Source organism: Nelumbo nucifera, chromosome 1 (assembly GCF_055504915.1).
Source record: "Nelumbo nucifera cultivar China Antique chromosome 1, China Antique-T2T, whole genome shotgun sequence".
Taxonomy (NCBI): domain Eukaryota; kingdom Viridiplantae; phylum Streptophyta; class Magnoliopsida; order Proteales; family Nelumbonaceae; genus Nelumbo; species Nelumbo nucifera.
This window is the reverse complement of record NC_142649.1, coordinates 65406521-65430416: the sequence shown is the minus strand read 5'-3', so window position 1 is coordinate 65430416 and position 23896 is coordinate 65406521. Positions and strand designations below refer to the sequence as shown.

Sequence of the window (23896 nt, the reverse complement as noted above, 5' to 3'; positions counted from 1 at the left end):
TATAGGGAGGTACTATAGATAGAGTCACAGCCAACCAAGCATACAGTATTATCAATCTCTTCGGGTTACAGATGTTTGATGGAGGCCGTTGTTGAGAGATGCAGTACCTTCAGAACCCGATTCAGCCTGGTATGGCAGCTTGGGAGCAGGATGTTCAGCCTGGAATTGGGACAGTTTTTCCGTTTTGGTAGAGAAAATTCGAATATTGTTTAAGCACTTAAAAAAAAAACTGGAAATTTGGGCTTATCCAATAAGCATTTATTTTGGGCTTATTTCCCAAACATCAATAAGTGCTTAATGGTGTGGTTCCAGCTAAGTGCTTCTTTGAATAAGCACTTATATTTAAGCACTCCCAAACTTGGCCTAAATCTTGCCAAACGAGCAGATTTTAAAAATTTGGAGGTTGAAGGGGACTCAACTGATGATCTCTTTGTCTAACATCCAGGGTAATGCTCCTTGGATGTATAGACATTCCCTGAGATAGATTGAAAGCCTAGCAAGGGAACTCAATGCTTCTTTCACATGGATCAGAAGGACTGCAAATGCGATGGCTGACTCTTAGGCAGTAACTTTTCTAGGTCTTGTTGTAACACATTGTTGGAATGACTCTTTTTTTTGGGGTAAATTGCTGAAACCTCCCCTGAAATTTAGTTATTGCAATCACCTCCCCTGAACTTTCTGATACAGTTGCAAGTAGACCCCCTCTGATAGAATCTTCTAAAAAAGGACATCAAAATGCCCAAAATACCCATGCAGTTACTATTGAGGCTGATTTCTACCAAAAAAACAATACAAACTTTAAGAACAATAAAAACAAAGAGAATTTAAAGTTGCAACCCTTTGAGTGAATTGATATGATGGGAAATTTGAAAAATAAACCAATTTCAGAAAAGAGATTGGAAGGGTTTCGGGTAGTGATTCAAAGTTGTAATCATGTAAGTTAGGTGGACAATAACTTGTTACTTCACATATCTACAATATTGTCACCAACTTGTGTTATAATACTCTCTCTTTTACTCCACATAGTACTTGTAGTTTTCACTAGGGAATATGTCAATTCTAGTAAAATTTCATTTTGCTACCCAGGGAAGTGAAATGGAAATATGTCATGGATACTATCTCTTGTACTCCACGTAAGTTTGGTAGTGTTCATTGGGGAAATGTCAATTCCAGTAAAATTTTGTGCCGCTACCCATGGAAATGGAAATATGTCGTGGGAATATTAGGGAAATTGGGGACATTTTAAACCATTTTCCAGAGATCCACCTAATGTAGATACTATTCTATCAATTGAATCCCTTTTCCAATGGTTGAACTTCAACCCTACTAGCTTTACAGTAGTCCTTACTTCTGTAAGCTCTTTCTCATTGTGAGACGTCTTACATCTTTCAAACAAACCCAACCCTACATCAGTTCTTATTGATGAAACTTCCACTACTTCATCTCCTATGTCAACAATAGCCTTATTATTACTAAATGGTAGCAAGGCGACAAGGAGTGCTCATTGTTCAGTTAACCGAACCATGGGCCTATTTTCCAAACTGAACCAGTAGTACCAGTTTTTGGAAAACTGATAACCAAAACCATATCAAAGGCAATCAGTTAACCGGTTGATTGGTTTGGTTAATCACCCATTCGGTTCTTAGGTTTTTCAGTTTTTTGATTTTTATAACATATATTATAAATAAATATAAATATATAATAAAAAACTAGCAATATATAATATTATATTTTAAATAATAAATAATATATTATATATTATAAACATATATTTATATATATAATGCATATATTCATTTATAGTATATGGATAATATAAAATATATATAATGTACAAAAATATATAAATATATGTATACCGGTTGGTTCGGTTAACTGCCGGTTTTTTATATTGGTTAACTGAAACTGAACCGATACCTTTGGTTTTTCAAAAATACCAGACTGATTTGTTCAGTTAACTGAATTTTTGGTCTCGTCAGTTCCGTTTGGTTTTTCAGTTTTTCATGGTCACCCCTAAAGGCGACACTGTTTTTGATCTTCAATTCTTCCACCACTAAGTTCAGAACTGGTTTCCAATCTCTCACTTCCTCTACTGTAACAGCGTACCTCTTCTCCCAGTCACCATTTTCCATCTCTATTGACAACTTTAGCACATTATGTGAGCTAGCAATGAGAATTGACCCATGTTTCTTCTGTTGATCATCGCTGGCAATCGCTACATCCATATTGGACTCTGAGCTCTCCGTTTCTGCAAGGTGATCAACTTCCATAAATTTTTCAATCATCTTCTCTCTCAGAAATTCTGAAGCAATGAAACAGAGGTACTTTTGCATTTCTTCAAAGATCCTCATCTAGCCGCTGCTTCCCTTCCCTTCTGGCAGGCAAACCATTTGCCAACAATCTTCTTCAGAGAAATCTGTTATAGTTACATACCAACCTTTCCTATTCCACCGCAACACTGTCTATATCATCTATCTGCCAAGTTTAGTTAATTTCTCCACCCTACTCTTCTAACAGAGAACAGCGCCCCATCCACAAAGCTATTCAGCCACTGTATTCCTCCTTCGGTTAGAAGAATTGTAGCTTTCCTCAACTTCCTAATCTTCACATACCATCAATCCTGACATCTACAGTCCTCTAAAATCAAGTTTTATTCTTCAGTCTGTAAGGGCCTTTTCCAAATCGTTGGTTGCTTCAATCTGTTTTAGTGTAATCCTGTAACTGTTTTCCTCTCAATTATTAATAAAATTAATCTTTCCTTGCTGATAAAAAAAATGCGTGGCTAGTAAAATAATATTTTTTTATTACACACTACACATTACAGGGGAGTTGGGGATGAGGCAGAGCAGGATGCATGTAAGGCCCACGGAGAGCCTGCGGTTGCACAGGTTTGATCCTGCACCTCCAAACTGGAGGAGATGCCAAGTCGCCAACTCGACTACTGGGGTAAGTAAAATGATTGAAGCAAATAAAATTGCAAATCCACCAACCAATTTCAGCTAGATATTGTTCATCAGTCTAGACTGAGCTTAAAATCCCTTCATGGCAAGAAGAAAGTTAAACCAAGGTTTTTAAAACATAACCATATTATGTTTGAAAGTTCCCAATGAGGCAATTCATCTACTTGTCATAGAAAAGATGCTTATGGCTGGAAGTATAAAAGTGGTAGCCTAAGATATCAGTTGAGATCAGGTGTCAGATTGACACAACTTTGTCAATACTTGCTTCACACATGAACTAAGTATCCTTTGGCAATGCATCTACATTGATATTATTAAGGATAAATATGGATTAAGTAAACACTTTATAACCAAATAACCAGTGGCATGAATAGTTTTAATTCTTCAAGAATCATTCAGAGGAAAAGGATATTTTTTTTTGGTCATTTAAGAGTAGGGATCATTAAAAGGAAACATAAAAGGCATGAACTTACTCCTACAGTTCCACCATATTCATTAAGAACAACAGCCATGTGAACCTTTCTGATGCGAAACTCTCTAAGTAAATTCCAGACAGACATGGAATCTGAAATATCATTAAAAATAATGGGTTAAACAATAATCTGAAAGTGTCCAAGTGCACATAAGTAAAATTCATAAAAATAAGGTAAAAGATGAAGGTGAAGTATACAGCATCAGCATCATCTAAACCTTAACCATCTATACAGATAATGGATTCAGCTACATGAATCCTGTTTTGCCATTCTGTTCTGCTCAGTGTCATATCCATTGTTAAATTATGGGCGCTTAAATATTTTTTTTTTGATAATGAAAGAAAAAAAGAAAAAAAGAGTACAAAGGAAGGTGACCAGCAGTAACCTGACAGAAAGAAAAAGAAAGCTTCACTGTCAACAGCCAACCCCAACCCCCTTACACAAAATTAAAAATATCAGGCAACCATTAACCCCCCTAAACTGAAACAAGAAATGACCAACATTCAAAACAAGAAAACCAAAGAGAACGAACTCTTCAATCTCCAACATAAAAAAGGAACCTCTTACTTCTTTCTAAAGGCTTGGCTTGATTTCTAAAGGAACCTCCTACTTCATAAAAAAGGAACAACCTATAAGGCTGTTCTATGAGATTTCTTATTGTTGAAACATCTAACAGCATTTGGCTTCTTCACCTCTCTCCGACCCCTTTGATCATTATTGATTCTTCCCAACTCCAAAATCAGATTCTTCTCAAAAAAATAAAAAAAAAAGGAACCGAAACCACCTCTTCCTCTCCTTTACAACTGGACCCACCTTCAGAACCCAAACTAGAGATTCCATTATCTGTCACAGGTATTGGAAATCTTTCTTCCAAATTTTTGAACATTTTCCTAGCAAAATCTTCCCCTCCAATAACATGCAACCCCAGAGCCTTATGAACTTCCACCTCTACCTCCACCACCTTTTCCAAATAAACTGTTCCCCCCAACTACATGTGTCTTATCCACAATCACCTCATCATCTGAACCATCTTTCCCAACATTACCATCTTCAAACTCATCAAAATTCTGTAAAGGGTTAATTCTTTATTTGTCTTAAAAATAGGCTTTAATGCTCAAATTCTTTTCAAAGATTCCATCACCTTTGATCCAACCCCCCTTCAACACCAATCCTTTGATCCTACTTCCCCTTGCCTCACTACAGCCAAGCCCTTTTCAGTCTGCCTAGCTCTTCTAGCCCCTTGAACTTGTAACAGATCACCATTTCTAACAGGTGTTGTATATGCACATGACCAAACCATCTCAAAGCTGACGAGGATAGGGCTGCAGGCAACCTTTATACATATTTCATCCTTTCATATTATATTAATAAAACTTCCACTGTTACTTATCAGTAAAATTACACAATCCAACACCGAACGGCTCCTAAAATACTCGAGTACATCTTTTATCAAGATCCAATGACCCAGCATTCTCTCTATCTTCAATACTGATAATAGGATTGATTGTCTTCAAATATTTGGAAGTTCTCCTCTTTAGTCCTTCCTAATGCACCAGCACAAACAAATAGCAAAAGATTAGTAAGATGGTTCCCCAACCACTAAAACACCTAGCCAGCCACAAAACTATCACTATTGGGATGTCCTGAGGGAGCACCTAGTTTTTCTTAAATAATATAAAAAAAGTGACCCTACACTAAGTGCATATTTCAGTGTAGCAGTAGGTGTGGATAATTTCTACCATATCACATTAGCTGCTTATGTTACCAATGCTCTTGCCTCTGTAATTAAATGATTGATGGTGAGGATTATAGACTTAGCAGTCAGTTATAGCAATCCTTCACAGTAGCAATCAGAAACAAATGTGAAATTCTAAACCCAATGCACCACTATCTCCATACCATTTCCATCAATGCCAAGGTTATGGATAAGGGTCAGTAATTGGAGGGTTTCACTTGAATCTCATTCTGCCCCATAAACTCTGTAATACAGTTGCCCTGCAGTTATGATAACGGTGACAATTGTTTCCTTGAAACAGAGGCTCCAACTTCACATTACATGGAGTCACCACAGAAATATTGGGCTATTAATATACCTTTGCAAATCCATTAATAACCTATCAACCAAAACAAGGCTATTAGCAACAAAAAACCTGCATAGAACATTACTAAAGTTTCATAATGAACCATGTATAATTGATATTGGGCCTTGTCTGCCTAGTCTCTTGAAACATTACTATGATTCTAATCCTTTTTTTCTTAATCTTTGAACAGTTGCATGCTTAGTTTCTTTCCATCTTGTAACAAGGGTTGTGCCCCCAACTCCATATGCCAAAAAGTTAAATGTCCCTGGCTCTGCCCCTGCTTTGTGTATCAAGCTGAAAGCCTGAAACTGGCTTTGCTACCAAAGAATTTGGAAAAAGCACATAAAGCAAAACAGACATAAAGAGCATGACATAACACAAAGCAACTTCTAACTATGAAGTGACGTCAAGGTTCAGGATTACCAGGAACAAAATATGCCTTGTGTGCGATATCCCTCACAGTGGAAGTCTCCAGTAGCTCACCCTTCAAAACCAAACAGAATAATTTCAACCATTATGAGAATACTGTTAAGCCAAATAACAAAAACATAAATACATGTAAAAAATGCTATTTAAACTCAAACATCTAGAAAGTCAATAATCTGGATAAGAAAAAAAAAAGAAAAAGAAACTAGCTGACCTTTTGAACATAATCAAGTAGATCCATTGCATATACAATACCCACAATGTTGTCAACACGTTGCTCAAAAACAGGCACCCTAGAAATAGATCCACAAATTACTTAGCATTTCCAGGTAAGTCAGTAAGCATTTCAAATATTGCACATTATTGGAAGTTCAAAATACCTGGAATATTGATGAGTAACCCACAAGTTGTGGAAATCAGTAGGAGTTGCACTAGCATCAATTGCAACTACATCTACCAGAGGAGTCATTACCTCCCTCACATGTGTATCTTTAATCTCTAAAACATTTTCAATCATATCCTGCAAGACAACCCAGAGCAATGTCAAGCCACAGACAGACAAAAAGGGTTGGGGTAAGGCAGTAACAAAGGCTAAGAAGAATCATCAAGAAACAAAGCATTTTCCATAGTGAAGGAAATCACGTACTTGGAAATCATGAATTCCATCAACATTAATAACATCATTTCAAAAATGCATTCAGTTGGGCTGAAGTTTATGATCAATTTAGTTGTTAGATGTCTTTACTGTGTACAGTACATTTGTGTGAAGGAGGTGCAGGAACCAGATAGGGAAAAATCTTGCATGTGCAGGATTTTTATTTTTTAGCATATGTTCTCTCTCTCTAGAACCCTCCATTTGAAACCATAACCTTCCCTACCAATCCCAATCTATTTATTAGACCTATCCCCATCTTCCTAGCCTCAAATCCTAGCTTTAAACCCTAACATTGCCCTAGTGCTCTGCATTTTTTTCATAGTCAAACAGAATGCATTCATTCATTCTCATGAAAAACCATGCTGTCCAATAGATGGCCAGCAAAGACCTATACATCCATAGACTGACAATTCTCCACTCTTTTTAATCTATGGACAAGCTTTACATCACATTTCTAGCTCCCAGGCAACCCCAAACTAAACCATGTATTGATACCCTTGGCTTATCTAAACCATCAGCCAACTCATTAGCACTCTTTGTGATCCATCTTCAGGAACAGTTTCAGGCTTCTCCCAAAGACTGAGAGTCCCCAACAGTGAACCTGCAATTCCATGGATCCACCTTTTCTGTATACAGCCAAGAGATAACAACTTGACAGTCACCCTTAGGCTGTTTGGTTTGAAGGAAAAAGTAGGGAAAGGAAGGGAAAGGCAGGGAAACCAATACAAGGTTTTTAAAGGTTTCCCTACATTTCCCTTCCTTTCCCTACCTTTTCCTTCAAACCAAACATAGCCTTAACAATTAAGTTTCCCCAATTATTCTCAGATGCTAATTTTAGACCTTGTATAACAGCCATCAGTTTGACCCTTAGGAAGATACCAGTCCCCAAAAGGCCCAAAGTAGCTAAGTGTTATATTACCTTAGTTGTTGTTCTAGGGTCTGTAGAAGAGAAGAGAGAAGAAGAAGAAGAGGAAGAGGAAGAAGAATGTATCAAAGAGAGGAGAGTGTGTTACTGTTCACACCCTCAAAAAAGCTATTTATACTTTGAAGAAAAATTACAAGAAAGCCCATACTTGGGTGCCCAAATACAAAAGATGATGAAAAGATTAAAACACACTTGTCCAAGCATTCTCAACACTCCCCCTCAAGCTGAGCATACATGGCAATCATGCCTAATTTGACAAGGTTTTTGGCAAACTTTGGATGGTGAACACCCTTAGTGAGGCAATCAGCTAGTTTGTCTTCCGACCTTACAAATGGAAGGCAAATCTCTCCGCTAACAATTCTTTCACTAATAAAGTGTCTATCCACTTCAATATGCTTTGTACAACCATGTTGAACAGGATTGTTGGTTCGAGTCGTTAAGTGTTGGTGGGCTTATTTATCTTTTATGTGTAAGTTCTTTACTCAGTTATGGGCCTTTAGTTATTAGACCTAAACCTGTTTTTTTTTATTATGCCTAGGTGTCCCATCACTAACCAGGGGCATTCTAGTCTATTCCTGTAACATCTTACTGTGAATATATATAATAGCTTCTAGGGACGACTGAGAACACATTGCTGCCCATTCACAAACTTCTTCTCTTCTCTTCTCTTCTTCTTCTTCTTCTTCTTCTTCTACTGCTGTATTTCAACAAACAAGGATTGTGAGCAATATTTATGGCTGCTTGGTTGTCACAATATAATCTCATTGGAATATTTGCTTGGATGCAATAAGGTCTTCAACTAGAGTAGTTTAGACACTTTATGAGCCATTGCCCTGTACTCTGCCTCAGCACTAGAATAAGCAACAACATATTGTTTCTTACTTCTCCAAGAAACCGCATTGCCTCCAACTAAGGCACAATAACCAGATGTAGATCTTCTATCATCAATGGACCCTGCCCAATCAACATCTGTGTAAAACTTAATCTTTAGATGGCCATGATTGGAATACAACATTCCTTTACTAGGGCATCCTTTCAGATAAGTTAAAATTCTATTGATTGCTTGCATATGAGATGTTCTAGGTTCATGCATATATTGGCTAACCACTGCAACTACATAAGATATGTCAAGTCTAGTCAAAAAAAGATACAGGAGATAACCCACTAATCTCCGATATATCCCTTCGTCTAGAAGAACTTCTCCTCTAGTAGCACTCAACTTGTGGTTAGGATCAATTAGAGTTTCTACAGGCTTACACCCTAACTTCCCAACTTCATGGAGCAAGTCGAGAACATACTTCCTTTGTGAGAAAATGATTCCCTTCTTGGATCTTGCAACTTCAATGCCAAGAAAGTATTTGAGAACACCAAGATCCTTAATCTCAAATTCTGAAGCAAGGAAGGATTTTAATTGAGAGATACATGTGATGTCATCGCTAGTCACAACAATGTCATCAACATATACAATCAACATTGTTAGAAAGCTAGGGGACTGCTTGAACCCATACAAGGACTTCTTCAAGCAGCAAATTTTTCCTTCACTATTAGAAAGCTTACTTCAGGTAGTGAGTCCATATAAACTTCTTCTTGCAAGTCCGCATTAAGGAACGCATACTTTACATCCATTTGATAATAAAGGCCAAGAGTAATAAACAGCAAGAGACATGATCACACGAATAGATTTCATTTTAGCAACTGGAGCAAAGGTTTCTAGATAACCAATGCTATAAGTTTGAGTGTAAACCATAGTTGTCAAGGCGACACCTAGGTAGGCGCCTAGGTGACTAGGCGCCCTTGGAGGCTCGCCTCGCTTAATCGCCAAGCAGTTTTCTATAGCGTGTTATAAAAAACCTTTATATTAAGAATATAAATGCTGTATTGAACCCTCGAAGACTTCAAAACCTAAACCAATAAGTAAGGAAGAACGTAAAATGTTGTCCAATCAACATTTTCTTCTTCTTCTTCTTCTTTTGATAAATGAATGATAATTTATTCATAATAATCAGAATACAAAACAGCCTGCCCAAGGAGAGGCACGAGCTGGTACCTCTCCTCAACAACAACAATGTATTACATCAGACTAGGAGATGAGAGTTTACAGAGCTGCCCAGAATAAATGTTCCTTTGAAACCCCTTGCTTAGCTAACCCATCCGCTATGGTATTAGCTGTTCTACCCACCCACTGATAAATAACAGTCATGTTCCTTGAAAACCAATTAGCTTTCCTCATAATATCCCTGTAGCACCAAATAACTGAAGCTGGATTTTTTAACCAACCCAACAACGACTTTGGAATCTCCTTCAATAAGCAAATTCTGAACTCCTAATTGGTCTCCTTCAATAATTAACAGTCAGCCCCTATATTTTTTTAATTTTCTTTTATTTCTTCTTTTTCTTCTAATGAATATTGTGGAATATGTTGATTTTCCATACTTTAACATGAAGTTTATACTTTTCTTATGAAGATTATGGATATTTATCAAGGACATATGATTATGGAACCTAGGAAACTACCCTAGGATACATGTTTTTACTTGAAAAAATCCATCGCCTAGGCAATGCCTAGGCAGCTAGGTGACAAGGGGCCCCCCTGTTGTCTAGCCTCACCTTGGCACCTTGAAAACTAAGGCGTAAACCCACTTACACCCGACAAGAATCTTATCCTTGGGACACGAAACAATCTCCCAAGTCTGGTTCTTTATCAGGGCCTCCATCTCTCTAGTTCATACTTGTTGCATGCCCTCTTTCCTTTTCGGATGGCAATAGGAAGATCAAGGTCAGGATCAAAAACAAAATTATCAGGAGGTTCAAGAGTACCTGAGTTTGGGAGATCTGATTGTGATGAGCATTCAGATTCAAGAGCCACTCTCTTACTACACCTAATGAAAAACTGCTGCCAGGACTGAGGCCAATACATAGGAGGAGGAGGGGAATGAATATCATCATTACAAGGGAGGAAGGAGGAGAAACAGTGATAGGAACAAATGACAAAAAGGAGTTAGGAGTCCAATCTTCACTTGCATTCTTCCCTGAAGAGAAGGACGGCATGACTGGAAAAAAGAGGACTCCATAAAGGTAAAATCCTTAGAAACATATCTCTTGCCAGAGAGAGGATCAAAACATCTATAACCTTTCTGAATTGGAGAGTAACCAAGGAAAACACATTTAATTGATTTAGGATCAAATTTATGCTAGGTAGGACTCATATCATGAACAAAACAAACACAACCGAAGATCCTGAGGGGTAGATTAAAAAAGGGTTCATCAAGGAAGAGAAGCTGACGTGGAGACCAAAGGTTAAGGACCCTTGATGGAAACTTGTTAATGAGATACACAATTGTCTCAACAGTATCACCCCAAAACCGAGTGGTAACATGAGTTTGAAACAATAAACCACGATCAACTTCAACCACATGTTTGTTCTTCCTTTCAACAACCCCATTTTATTGTGGAGTATGATTGCATGAACTTTGGTGAATAATTCCCTAATCTTTAAGGAGCCTACACAAATGATTTTCAAAGTATTCCTTGGCATTCCCTCATCCTAACTTTTCATCAAGTAGAACCATGTATACTGGTTGTAGTCATCAATGAAGAGAATGAAGTATTTATATCCACCCATGCAAGGGATAGCATATGGGCTCCAAACATCAGTATGAATGAAATGGAAAACAATATTACTTCTTTTACTACTTGCAAAGTATGTGGTTGTACATTGTTTAGAAAAATGACTAACTTTACATTCTGTTTTCAGCAAGAAGAAGAGGAGAAGAAGAAGAAGAAGAAGAAGAAGAAGGTGGAGAAGAAGAATGACGTGAGAGCCAAAAATTCTTAATGATGGCGGCACCCAACAATGTTATTTAAATGTTAGGGCAAACAAGACAAAATAAAAAAAAGAAAAAGACCAAAATACCCTTCTACGGCATATATTACATATTTCATCCCCCCCTCAAGTTGGGGCGTAGATGTCAATCATCCCCAACTTCTCACAAAGATCATAATGTCGTAGTGAACATAATCCTTTAGTAAGTACATCTGCAAGTTGTTCATCAGACCTAATGTAGGAGTGCACACTTGCCCCTTCTCAATTCTCTGATGAAATGTTTGTCCACTTCAATATGCTTAGTTCTATCATGGAGAATTGGGTTGGCTGAAATGTTGATGGCAGCTTTGTTATCACAATAGAGTGACATAGGATCATCAAAGGGAAATCCTAACTCACTCAATAGGTTCTTGATCCAGTAACTCTGCAACTCCATGTGACATAGCCCTGTATTCCGCCTCTGCACTTGACCTGGCCACCACACTCTGTTTTTTGCTTCATCAAGTCACAAGGTTTCCACCAACAAAGGTACAATATCCGCTGGTGGATTTTCTATCATCCACTCAGCCGGCCCAATCTACGTCAATATACACATCTACTTTCATGTGCCCATGTTTCTTAAAGAGTAAACCTATCCCTGGAAATTTCTTCAGGTACCTAAGAACTCTATATGCTGCCTCTAGGTGTGCCCTTGGGTGCATGCATGAACTGACTGAGGGCACCCACAGCGTATGCTATGTCAGGCCTGGTCATGGATAGGTAGAGAAGCTTGCCTACAAGTCTTTGGTACTGCCTTGGATCTTTCAAGAATTCACCACTACAATCCCCAAGTTTGTGATTAACATCTATAGGTGTGTCAGTTGGTTTAGCTCCTAGATGCCTTGTATCCTTTAGGAGATCCAGGGTGTATTTCCTTTGGGAAACGAAGATGCCTTGCTGAGAGTGAGCAACTTCAATACCAAAGAAGTAACACAAGTGCCCCAAGTTCTTTACCTCAAATTGTGTAGCGAGAAATTTTTTTAACCTATGAATCTCTGAGACCCAGTCTCCAGTGATGACAATATCATCTGCATAGACAATCAAGGCTGTTGTTTTTCCTTGTTCCCTCCTTGCAAAAAGTGTGTGATCAGATTGGCACTGCTTAAAACCCATCTGTTGAACTACTTTATGAAACCTGCTAAATCAAGCTCTTGGAGATTGCTTTAGACCATACAAAGATTTCTTCAATTTGCAGACTTTCTGTTCACTTCCCTTAGCACAGAAACCAAAGGATTGAGTCATATACACTTCTTCTTCCAAATCACCATTCAGGAAGGCATTCTTTATGTCAAGTTGGTGAAGCTCCCATTCAAGATTTGCAGCTAAAGACAGGAGAACCCGGATAGAGTTCATTTTTGCAACCGGAGCAAAAGTCTCGGCATAATCAACTCCATGCACCTGTGTGAAACCTTTCGCAACTAGCCAAGCCTTGTAACTTTCCACAGACTCATCTGCCTTATGTTTTATAGAGAAGACCCATTTGCACCCTACAGGTTCCTTTCCCTTAGGAAGATCTACCAGTTCCCACATGCCATTCTTGTGGAGAGCATTGATCTCTTCTTTCATTGCATTTGTCCACTCAGGAATAAGTAAGGCCTCCACAACACTCTTGGGAAGGGGAATACTATCAATGGAGGATAGAAAAGCACGAAAGGAAGATGAGACATTCTCATAAGATAAAAAATGAGATATAGGGTGGTTTGTGGTGCATGATCTGGCACCCTTCCTTTTTGCAATAGGGAGGTTTAGATCACAACTTGAAGTATCAATATCAATAGGTTCAGGAACATCAATTGGAACAATAGTACCTGGGTGGGGTGAAGGATCCAGCCCCTGAAATTTTGATGGCATTGGTGGCATGGTTTCCGATGGCTCTATGGCTTTTGAACTCTGTTGGCCTTGATTTTTGTAGCGCAATCTCCGAAAGACACGAAATGGAGGAGGCTTAGGAATAGAGGGCAACAAAATTTGAGTCTGACTCTGTTTCTCCTCAACTCTACTCTCCCCCTGAGGAGAAACAGGGAAGTAGGGAACATCTTCAAAGAAAGAGACATCTAGAGAGACACAGTATTTTTTTTTACACATGGTCAAAACAACGATATCCTTTCTAAGCAAGGGGATACCGGATAACCAAGAAAAATACACACAATAGCTTTGGGATCAAGCTTACCACGAGTAGGAGAGAGATCATGAACAAAACACTTACACCCAAAGACCCACATAGGGATAGGAAACAAAGGAGCTTTAGGGAAAAGGAGCTGATGAGGAGACCTATATTCCAATACCCGAGATGGTGTTCTATTGATGACATAGGCAGCAGTTAGAACAACATCCACCCAAAATCTTTTAGGAACATTCATCTGTAACATTAATCCTCGAGCAACTTCAAGGAGATGTCAGTTTTTCCTTTCTGCAACCCCATTTTGTTGTGGGGTTTTGGCACAAGAGCTTCTGTGTTGAGAGCCACAGGAGGCAAAGAAATCAGTGAGGTCTCCATGGAAATATTCCTTGACATTATCTGATTAGAAGATCCGGATCTCAGATTGAAATTGGGTGTAAACCATACGCTGAAAGTCTTTCACAAGTTTAGGAACTTCCTCCCATGAATGCATAAGGTAAATCCAAGTGTAGCGAGAGAAGTCAACAAAAGAAATAAAATATTTGTAACCATTCTCAGTCAGAATATTAACAGGTCCCCACACATCTGAATACACAATTTGAAAAGGAAACTCTAATCTTTTATTACGTAAAGGGAAAGAGGTTCTACAATGTTTACTCGGTTGGCACACTTGACACTGAAAATCACTAACAGACAAAGACTTAAACAACTCTGGAAACAAAAACTTCAAAGACTCAAAAGAAACATGGCCCAAACGATGGTGCCACAAAATAATTTGACTCTTATTCGACAGACTCAAAGACTCTAAAACTGTAAGACCAACTTTGTTCTCTAGCACATAGAGACCATCCACCATGTTCCCTCTACCAATCGTCCTCCTGGTAGCCAAATCCTGAAAAACACAAGAATGTGGAAGAAAGGTTGCTGAGCAATTCAAAGCATGAGTAATACTACTAATGGATAACAAATTAATAGGTAATTTTGGAACATGTAGGACATTAGATAAAGAGAGGCCAAAGGGCAAAGATATAGACCCTTGACCAGCAATGGAGGAGAAGGATCCATCTGGTATCCTCACTTTATCTCTGCCTGAGAGAAGAGAATATGTTTGAAACAAGGTTGACTTACTAGTCATGTGGTTGGATGCACCATAATCAATGATCCATGGGGATTTCGGGTTATCAGTAGACACATGGAAAGCTAAGGCAGAATTACCTGAGGAGGCAAAAGAAGTAGAAGGTGTGGGTCTAGAATCAGCATTGCGGAGAGCCCTACCATATTGCTCTAGGTGGTCACGGAAGGAATTGATAATATCTTCCTTTGGGTCAGAACAAGGAGGGCAGCCCTAAGAAGTACTCTGATGTTCATGAGCTGCTAAGTAAGCCGAAGTAAACTTCTTCTGGTATGGCTTCTTGCTTGGCTCTTGTGCTGATTTCTTACCCAATTCCTGTGCCCATTTCGGTTTCCCATTCAATTCGCAACAGGTTTCATGGGTGTGCCTAGGTTTTTGACAATGAGTACACCACATTAATATTATCCTAACAATGAGTACACACAATTTTGACACTGAGTCAAACAAATTTGGAAACAAAAGTTGAAAATAGGTCACCACACGGTTAAGAGACATGAGGAGGCCAAAAGACTAGGTTGGCAACAAAATAGAAGGAGAAGAAAATCTCCCAAAAATTGTATAGGGCTTAGAAAATTATGGGACCACTTCCTTTCACTCCCAACATGTAAAACGATCAAATGGTCTAGGTTTTGCAGCAGAAAACCCCATTTAAACTCGTTGTATGAGGCTCGACATCAGATCTGGAATTTTGTGGTTTTCTCCTTGAAAAATCCACAAAAAATCATAGAAGCTTCAAATAGCCACAAGAGTTGTACCAAAAAACTTTTAAAATCAAGGCAAACCAAAATCATGTAAGATTCATCGACGACATCGACTGTCGTCGTCACCTATACAGACTATTAACGCCATCCAACGGTAGTCTGACATCAACATGTCATCTCGCAAGAGAGGATTAGTAGAATAAGTGTTCCTAAGAGCCTCTACCTCATTTTGATACCAAGTTGTTCTAGGGTTTGTAGAAGAGAAGAGAGAAGAAGAAGAAGGAGAGGAAGAGGAAGAAGAATGTATCAAAGAGAGGAGTGTGTGTTACTGTTCACACCCTCAAAAAAGCTATCTATACTTGGAAGAAAAATTACAAGAAAGCCCATACTTGAGTACCCAAATACAAAAGATGATGAAAAGACTAGAACACCTTGTCCAAGCATTCTCAACAACCTTCTTCATTCCTAATCACTCCCCTAATACTGGAAGCTCTTGGGCTGCCAAGGCTACACCCATCAAAATTTTGTTTTAAAATTTAATCTAGTAACACCTTGAGGAATTCAATGATACTATTTGGCTATTTTATACCCTCTCATTAAATCATTCACTGTTACCCCCTCATACTCATCAGTAATCAGTGCCAAAATGCAATTTAACCTTTATAAGTTCAATCAGGTTCTGTGGGCTCTGTTCTTTGTGCTCAAACAATGGTGTGTTTCTCTCACCCCAAATGCACAAATGATAGCATTCCTGGTGACTGGTGTAATGCCATAACACCTTTTTGAACAAGATTTAAAGGAGTACATGTCAAACAACTCCAAAATACTTGACTGGTGTAATGCCATGCACACAAGTGGGGATATACACCAGTTCTTTTGCTTTCTATGAAGCCTATCTTTTGAGGGAGAGAGTCCAGACCATAAAGCTTTTCAAATGGAAGGGGTTGGATGGGGTAGAGACTTGGTGAAAGGCTGTAAAAAAGAAAAGGAAAAAGTACAAGTGTTGGGAGCCCACTGTTATGGTCCTAAAGGTTAAACACATTGGAAGGATTGGTATATTGATCAAAGGCTTTTGGCATCGAATAAGAATTGGTATGTTGGTCAAATAAGAATTGGTATCGAAGCCTACCACCACATTGCATATTTTGATCATGAGAAGCACTACACGAGAGATGGGCTACCTAGAGCAGAGTGAGCTCTGTCACAGGAAAGATACCTAGAGTAGAGTGAAAGACATAATTGAAAGGGCTACCTGGAGCAAAGTGAGAGCTACCAAAAGGAAAGGGCTACCTGTTGCCAAAGCAAGAGCGATTGTGGTAAGCGCTAGGTGCTGCCAGAGTGAGAGCTGTTGTGGAAAACGCTACCTACCACTGGAGTGAGGGCAGTTGGGAAAAGGGCTACCTGCCACCGGAGTTAGATCTGCCCAATGTTGGGTACAAAAACATAGTGTTATGTTACAATCCTAAAGGTTAAATAGCTTTGCTTGACAAATTCCAACAGTCTTAAAGCTTTTGGTCACATACATAACACTCATATTCACTCATCCTCATCAGCTGGAGATAACACAACTCAGTTAAAAATGTTTAGAAGATTAATGGCTCCCACAGACTCCAGTTTCTCAACCCCTTTTCAGCCCTAGAATCTAGATTCCAAGAGAGGTTTCCATTTTCAAGCTATGCCATTTGTGCTATTGATTTATGTTTGTAAGCTGACAATTTATGCAATCTATGGAATGAGAGACAGAAGGGCTGTTTCTCCCCAACACAGATCTTCCCAAAATTTTACCCTTGAACCTGGGGAAGGGTCATATCTGATATGTTGCAGAAAGCGAAAAACACTCTTCATTTTTTTCTTTTTTCTTTTACAACATCAGTACCCTATTTTCAGCATCCACAATCAACAAAGTTTTTGTAGGAAGGTTTAACTAACCATCCTCGGGCCCTCTTTGGGATATTGGAAGACAAAGATAAGAGAGGAGTCAAAGTTTTTAATGAAGGTAGTTTGAGAGAGGTTAGGAAGTTATTGGAGACTGGAGTGGAATGAAGGATCCCAGACATTAGCAAGCCTAATGCAGAAAAGAGAGGATTAACAGTGGAAGTGAAAAAAATAATAAAAAAAGAAAACACAGATAATTATTAAACAATGTCAGGCTCAGAAGCTAAATTCACAGAAAACATAACCAAGGACCACAAACACAAGTCTGCAAAATAATTCAATATTCATATACAATATCCTATTACCTGTTCTTCCTCCTCAATTGCTCCACTCAGCTCTGCCCCTCGCAGCATCAACTTCAACTCATCTTCAGTAACATATGGTTCACTACATAACAGCAGTCATGAGCGTGAAGAAACAGCAGAAGCAATATGAACAAACAGAAAACCTCTTTAGGTAACCCATGGATAACAATTTAACAAGAAATCTATGGCCCCCAAAGCTTACACCATTATTTATTTTTTTTTTTTTGATAAGTGAAATTTTATTAAAAATCAGTAAGTATAGGCATTACAATCATCCCCAAGGAAAGGCATGAGGTGCTACTTCTCACAGTATAGGCAAAACTTACACCATTATTGCATGATTGGATTTCAAGAAATAATTTAAGCAAGCTCAAAATAGGAGCAAAAAAAGACATATCAGAAGAGAAGGAAAAGTAGGGTTCACTGAAAAGTGAGGTTTATGTTTTTGTTTTTTTTTTCCTTTTTTTGATTGGTAATCAGGACTTTATTAAGAAGAAATAATTTGAAGAGTACACAAAAATTCGTAGGCTTTACCTATCCCAAGTATAAGAGAAAACATAAAATAAAAAAGAAGTTTTAGGAGAGGGCTTAGAGACCATGAATTTCTTGCAGGCTTAGGCCTAATCAGCTCTTTGGATCTGTTTCACTTGATCCTTCCACTTCTGACTGTAGAATCTGGACTGCATCCTCTTTTAGTTTGTTCGCTTGTGCATCATTCTTCCAACCACTCACTCCCTCTTTACCACCTTATCAAACCTTTTTTTATCAGAAATAACTTTCATTCAGTAGTTCATAAAATAATTACACGTCAGACACTCCAAAGAGGAGTACTGACCCCACAAAGTAATCCACTATTACAAAACAGCCCAAAAGAGTTCACCCCTTGTTGATCCTTGTTTCATTAATCCATCAGACAAACCATTGGCGGATCTTCTAACCCATCTGAAAGTTACATCAATTTCCCTTGTAAGATCCCATATTTCTGTCATGACTTGCCTATAGGTCCAGATTCCCAGATTTCAATCTTGCCTCCATTCCATTACTATCCTTGAATCCCCTTCCACTTCAATCTGACATAGTTCCATTTGTTTAGCCAATCTCAATCCTTGTAGTAGAGCTTACACCTCAGCTCTTAACAAGTCACCCAACCCTATAGGCCCCAAGTAAAGAGACAAGATTTTACCATCCCTGTCTCTTTAAAGCTCCCCCTACACCTGAAGGCCCCAGATTACCTAAACTCCCATCAAAACTCAGCTTTATACCTTATTGTGTAGACAGTATCCAACTTTCTTGAACTATAGTTTTGGATCTTGATGAATTTGCTAATGCATTCCAGCCCCTAAATTATGAGATTGTTTGGTACTATGGCCATTTATTTCATAAACATTTTGAATCTTGAAAAAGAAGAAAAGTGGTTGCTTTGGTAACCCAGGCCCTTCAGGCATATAGAGGTTTTCAGGGATAAAGAGGGGGCTATCTTAGCTCTATTTTCGGGCCCTATTGCCCAAGGAGATTCAACCAAGGCAGAACTGTCTTCTGTACTGTTTGTAGTCCAACTAGCAGAAAAAATAAATTTCAGAAGGCTTTTAATAGAAGGAGATTACCAAGTAGTAGTAAGCTGGCTAAAGAACGACAAGAAGGCAGCCTGGATCTACCAAGACTTGGTAAAGAAAATCAGGTGGCACCTGAGAGGAGTGACAATATTTTAGGCTCAACTGTTTTAAGGATAAAAGGTTAATCTGATCCTGGGGGTAAGGGTTGGGTAGGGACTGATTGTATAGGACTTAATGATTACACATGCTTTAAGGGGTACTCACTCCCTAGTTGTATTATCTCCTATACATTCCTGTTTATATAATGAAATATTTTCTGTTACCTATAAAAAAAAACATATAAAAAGTTGGTGGAGAGAAATCAGATCTTTGAGTTCCTCACCAGATTCAACTCAAAGTATGATATTGTGAGGCAGAATGTTTTAGCAAAGGATGAGGTGACTTTGTCTCAAACGTATACCATGGTGAACAGTGAGGAAAGCAGAAGATAGGTTCAGTCTGTCGAGCCGCAGGTTGATCACTATGCCAGTATCAGGATGAAGTCGAAGGTTAACACTGGGAAGAAAGATGTTATCTGTGAATACTGCAATAAGCCTAAACACACTAAAGACACCTGTTGGAAGTTACATCCAAAGCTCATTCCTGCCAAACTCAAGAAAAAATTGTGGAAAAAGGTTTGAAACTGAAAAAGGTGAAAATGCAAATGTAGTCACCTCACAAGGTAAACAAGGACAGGATGGAGAGAAGTCAATGGGAGAACAGCTAGCATCCGCCAAGGTTGAGTATGAGAAGTATGGCTAAATAATCAATCATTTGGAGTCCACCGCTACAGCTCCTTCAGAGACTATTCCTTCCTCTACATATGCTCACTTGGGTATTCGTGCCACTACACATCATGCTTCTGTCTCAAGTACTCATAAAACCCCTTGGATAATTGATTCTAGTGTTTTCTGACCATATGACCAGTATTGCACAATTATTTACCTCTTACCAACTCCTTTCTGGTCAAGATAAGATATCTCTTGCTAATGGATTTCTTGCCCCTATCACGGGAAAGGGAGACATTAAGACCTCTAATGCCCTAACCTTATCATCAGTTCTTCATGTACCTAAAAATACCAATTTGCTTTCAATTAGTAATCTAACTAAATCCCTAAATTGCAATGTGACATTTTCCCTTGATATTGTGTTTTTTAGGACATGAAACCTCAAAATGTGATTAGAAGTGGCCATGAGGTGAATGAGATCTATCTATTAGACATGCCTGAGTAGAGCCAAGTACAACCTAAGAGATCTATCTATTTTTCAAAGTCCACTAGTCGTATTATGTTATGTCATAGTTGTCTGGATCATTTGTCTTTTTCTTCATTGAGTCAATTGTTTCTAGAGTTATTTAAAGGAATCAGTCTATCAAGTCTAAATTGTGAGTCTTGTAAATTCTCAAAGCATTGTAAAACACTTATCCATCAAGTAATAAAAGATTGATTGTTCCTTTTAATATTGTTCTCTGATGTGTGGGGGCCTTACCATTTACCGTGTATGAGTGGTTGTAGATATTTCATCCTGTTTATTGATGATTTTTCATGATATACTTGGATTTACCTTATGTGCTCTCGTGCTGAAATGCCTAAACTTGTGCAACATTTCCATGAACACATACTCAGTTTAACACCCGCATCAAAATATTCCGATCGGACAATGCTAAGGAATATTTTGAGGACCTTACCTCCTATCTTGAGAAGATTGGGGTTGTTCATCAGAGTTCTTGTGCCCACACTCCACAACAAAATGTAGTGGAGATGAAAAATAGACATTGTGGAAGTTGCAAGGAGCATCCTTTTTGCTACTCATGTTCTTGTGAAGTTTTAGGGTGATGCAGTTTTAACAAATACCTACCTAATTAACCGCATGCATTCTCGAGTCTTGGCGTTAAAATCTCCTTTTGCAGTCCTCTTTCCTAGTGTTGAGATTTTCTCCATTCCTCTGTGGGTCTTTGGTTGCACTTGTTATGTCCACATTCCCAGTTCTAAGAGACAGAAGATTAACCCCAAGGCTCAGAAGTGTATCTTCCTTGGTTATGCCTCCACACAGAATGGGTATTGTTGTTTTGATCCCATTAGTGGCACTCATTTTGTTTCCATGGATGTCACATTTACAGAGTCAGTTCCTTTTTATAATCGCCCATCTAAGGGGGAAAGATCTCTTGAGTTGTTTTCTTCATTCCTTCATTTGCTTAACTCTAGTTGAGTCTTCTGTCGAGCCCTCCACGGTTTCCCCCATTCCTATGGAGGGATTCTCTCCTTTGAGGTCTTCCATTCCTTCTCCTCCCCCTCCTCCTGCTAGTCCTCTAGTTTTTACCACTCATCCTATTTTCTAGAAGTGGTACCAGAGGCAAAGGCTAAGGCAAACACAGGTTGATCCCATGCCTCCAGTTGAATCTTAGGCACTTCTAAGTACTGAAGAGAGGACATGTCCATCACCTCCTCCGCCAGAACCCTCGTTTCCAGACCTTAACCTACCCATTGCTTTGAGAAAAAGTAAGAGGAAATGTATACTTCCTTGCATTTCCAAACACCTTTCCTACAATTTGTTGTCCCCATCCTGTTATGCCTTTCTAGCCTCCATTTCCTCTCAACCCATCCCAATGTCTATTTCAAAAGCCTTAGCCACATGGCCCACACTAGAATAGAGGGATGCTATGAGGATTGAAATGGAAGTCCTTCATAAAAACAATACTTTGGACATTGTTGACTTGTAAGTTGGGAAGGAACCTATTGGGTGCAAGTGGGTTTTCACTATCAAGTATCGTGCAGGTGGGTCAATTGAGAGGTGTAAGGCTCGTTTTGTTGCTAAAGGATATACATAGGTATATGGGATAGATTACATTGAGAGTTCTTCTCCAGTTGTTGAAATGACTTTGGCGAGAGTTTTTTTATCCTAAGCAATTAGCTCTGATTGGACTTTGTATCAGTTTGATGTTAAGAATGCACTCCCAAATGGTGATATCACTGAAGAGGTATACAAGCCCCTTCCTCTTAGTATATATGGCAACGAGATGCAAGGTAAGGTGTGTAGATTGAAGAAATCACTTTATGGCTGTTCCAACTTTAATAAAGTAAGAAAAAAGTGAAGAAAATGATAGAAGAAAGAAAGAGAAGAAGATAGGAAGAGAAAAGGAAGGGAAAGAGAAAAGAAGGAGAAGAAAAGAGGGAAGACTAGAAAGGAGAAATCTGTTCACTTCTCCTTACTGTCGATCTAGGTTGTATTAACATTCTACCAAGGCTGAAACGACTATAATACCCTCAGGAAAATTACAGTAGATATAAGAGAGAAAGAATAACATGAAAAAGACAATACTACCCCTGTTAACTACTTCTAACAATCCTAACACTCCCCCTCATGTTGGAGCATATATATTATAAAGTTCCATCTTGTTACAAATATAGTCCATCCTTGAGTGACCCACACTTTTAGTAAAAATATCAGCTACTTGGTTTTCAAATTTAACATAGTGAGTAACAATTAACAACCTCTCCACTTGTCACTTTCTCTCTCACGAAACACTGGATTAGAGGCAATATGTGTTGTAGCTTGATTGTCACAAGACAATTTAATGGGTTGACAAATTGTGATATTCATCTCCTGCAGAAGATGCTTCAACCAGACTAGCTCATAAGTAGCATGGGACAATGCCCTGCATTCAGCTTTAGCGCTACTCCTAGCCTCATAACACCATCCCAATGAGCAGTTGTTGGATTCTACATGAATTGACTGAGGACTCCAACTCTAAAGGAGATGTCAAGCCTAGTGATGGTAAGATATATCAACTTGCCTATTAGTCTCCGATATCTTGTAGGGTCTTCTAATGGCTCCCCCTGACTATCAATCATCTTCACATTGGGATCCATGGGAGTTTCAACTAGCTTGGATCCTAACAACCCAGTTTCATCCAAGATATCTAAAACATACTTTCTTTGGGACAGAGAGATTCCCCACTTCGATCAAGCTACCACAATTCCAATAAAGTACTTTAAGGTTCCTAGATCTTTAGTTTGAAAGTATTGCTATAGGAATTGTTTCAACTCATCAATTCCATGTGTATCATTGCCAGTGAGAACAATATCATCAACATACACTACCAGAACGATCTTCCCATATGACGAGTCTCTAATAAACACAGAGTGATCAACACTGCATTGTTTCAAGCCAAAATCTTGCACCACACTACTAAAACGACCAAACCATGCCCACAGTGATTGCTTCAGCCCATAGATAGCCTTCTTCAATAAACACACCTTTCTTGACTCCCCCTGAGCAACATACCCAGGAGGTTGCTCCATATATACCTCATCTTGAAGATCACCATGGAGAAACGCATTTTTGACATCAAGCTGAAATAGGGGCCAGCCAACCAAAGTGGGCTGCTAAAGAAAGGAGCTTTAAACCACTCAATACTGCCATCTTGACGGTGTTTAACTGTATATACCCATCGACAACCAACAGCTTGCTTCCCAGGTGGTAAGGAAGTGAGATCCCAAGTATTATTAGACTGAAGAGCATGAAATTCTTCATGCATTGCCTTCTTCCAGTTAAGAGATGAGAGGGCTTCCTGTAGAGAACACAGTAGAGAAATAGAGGATAGAAGGGAAATGAAACGTTGATGTGAAGGAGACAAGTGAGCAAAGGAGACATACCAAGAAAAGGAGTGATTTGTGCAAGTACACTTACCTCGACGAAGGGTAATAGGAAGATCAAGATTTGAGGATGGT

The 23896-nt window shown here is 38.7% G+C and overlaps 1 protein-coding gene across 2 annotated transcripts in view; it reads right to left on the bottom strand.

Moving 5' to 3' along the window:
* LOC104594211 (putative DUF21 domain-containing protein At3g13070, chloroplastic) overlaps positions 1–23896 on the bottom strand; it is a 70640-nt gene that overhangs the window by 23390 nt on the left and 23354 nt on the right. For both annotated transcript variants that reach the window (XM_010254407.3, XM_010254409.3), the window contains exons 6-10: positions 17575–17656; positions 6321–6460; positions 6155–6233; positions 5938–5998; positions 3434–3525 (exon numbers count right to left, since the gene is read on the bottom strand). In XM_010254407.3, the coding sequence (XP_010252709.1) occupies positions 3434–3525; positions 5938–5998; positions 6155–6233; positions 6321–6460; positions 17575–17656 (454 nt within the window). The remainder of the gene's footprint in view (positions 1–3433; positions 3526–5937; positions 5999–6154; positions 6234–6320; positions 6461–17574; positions 17657–23896) is intronic.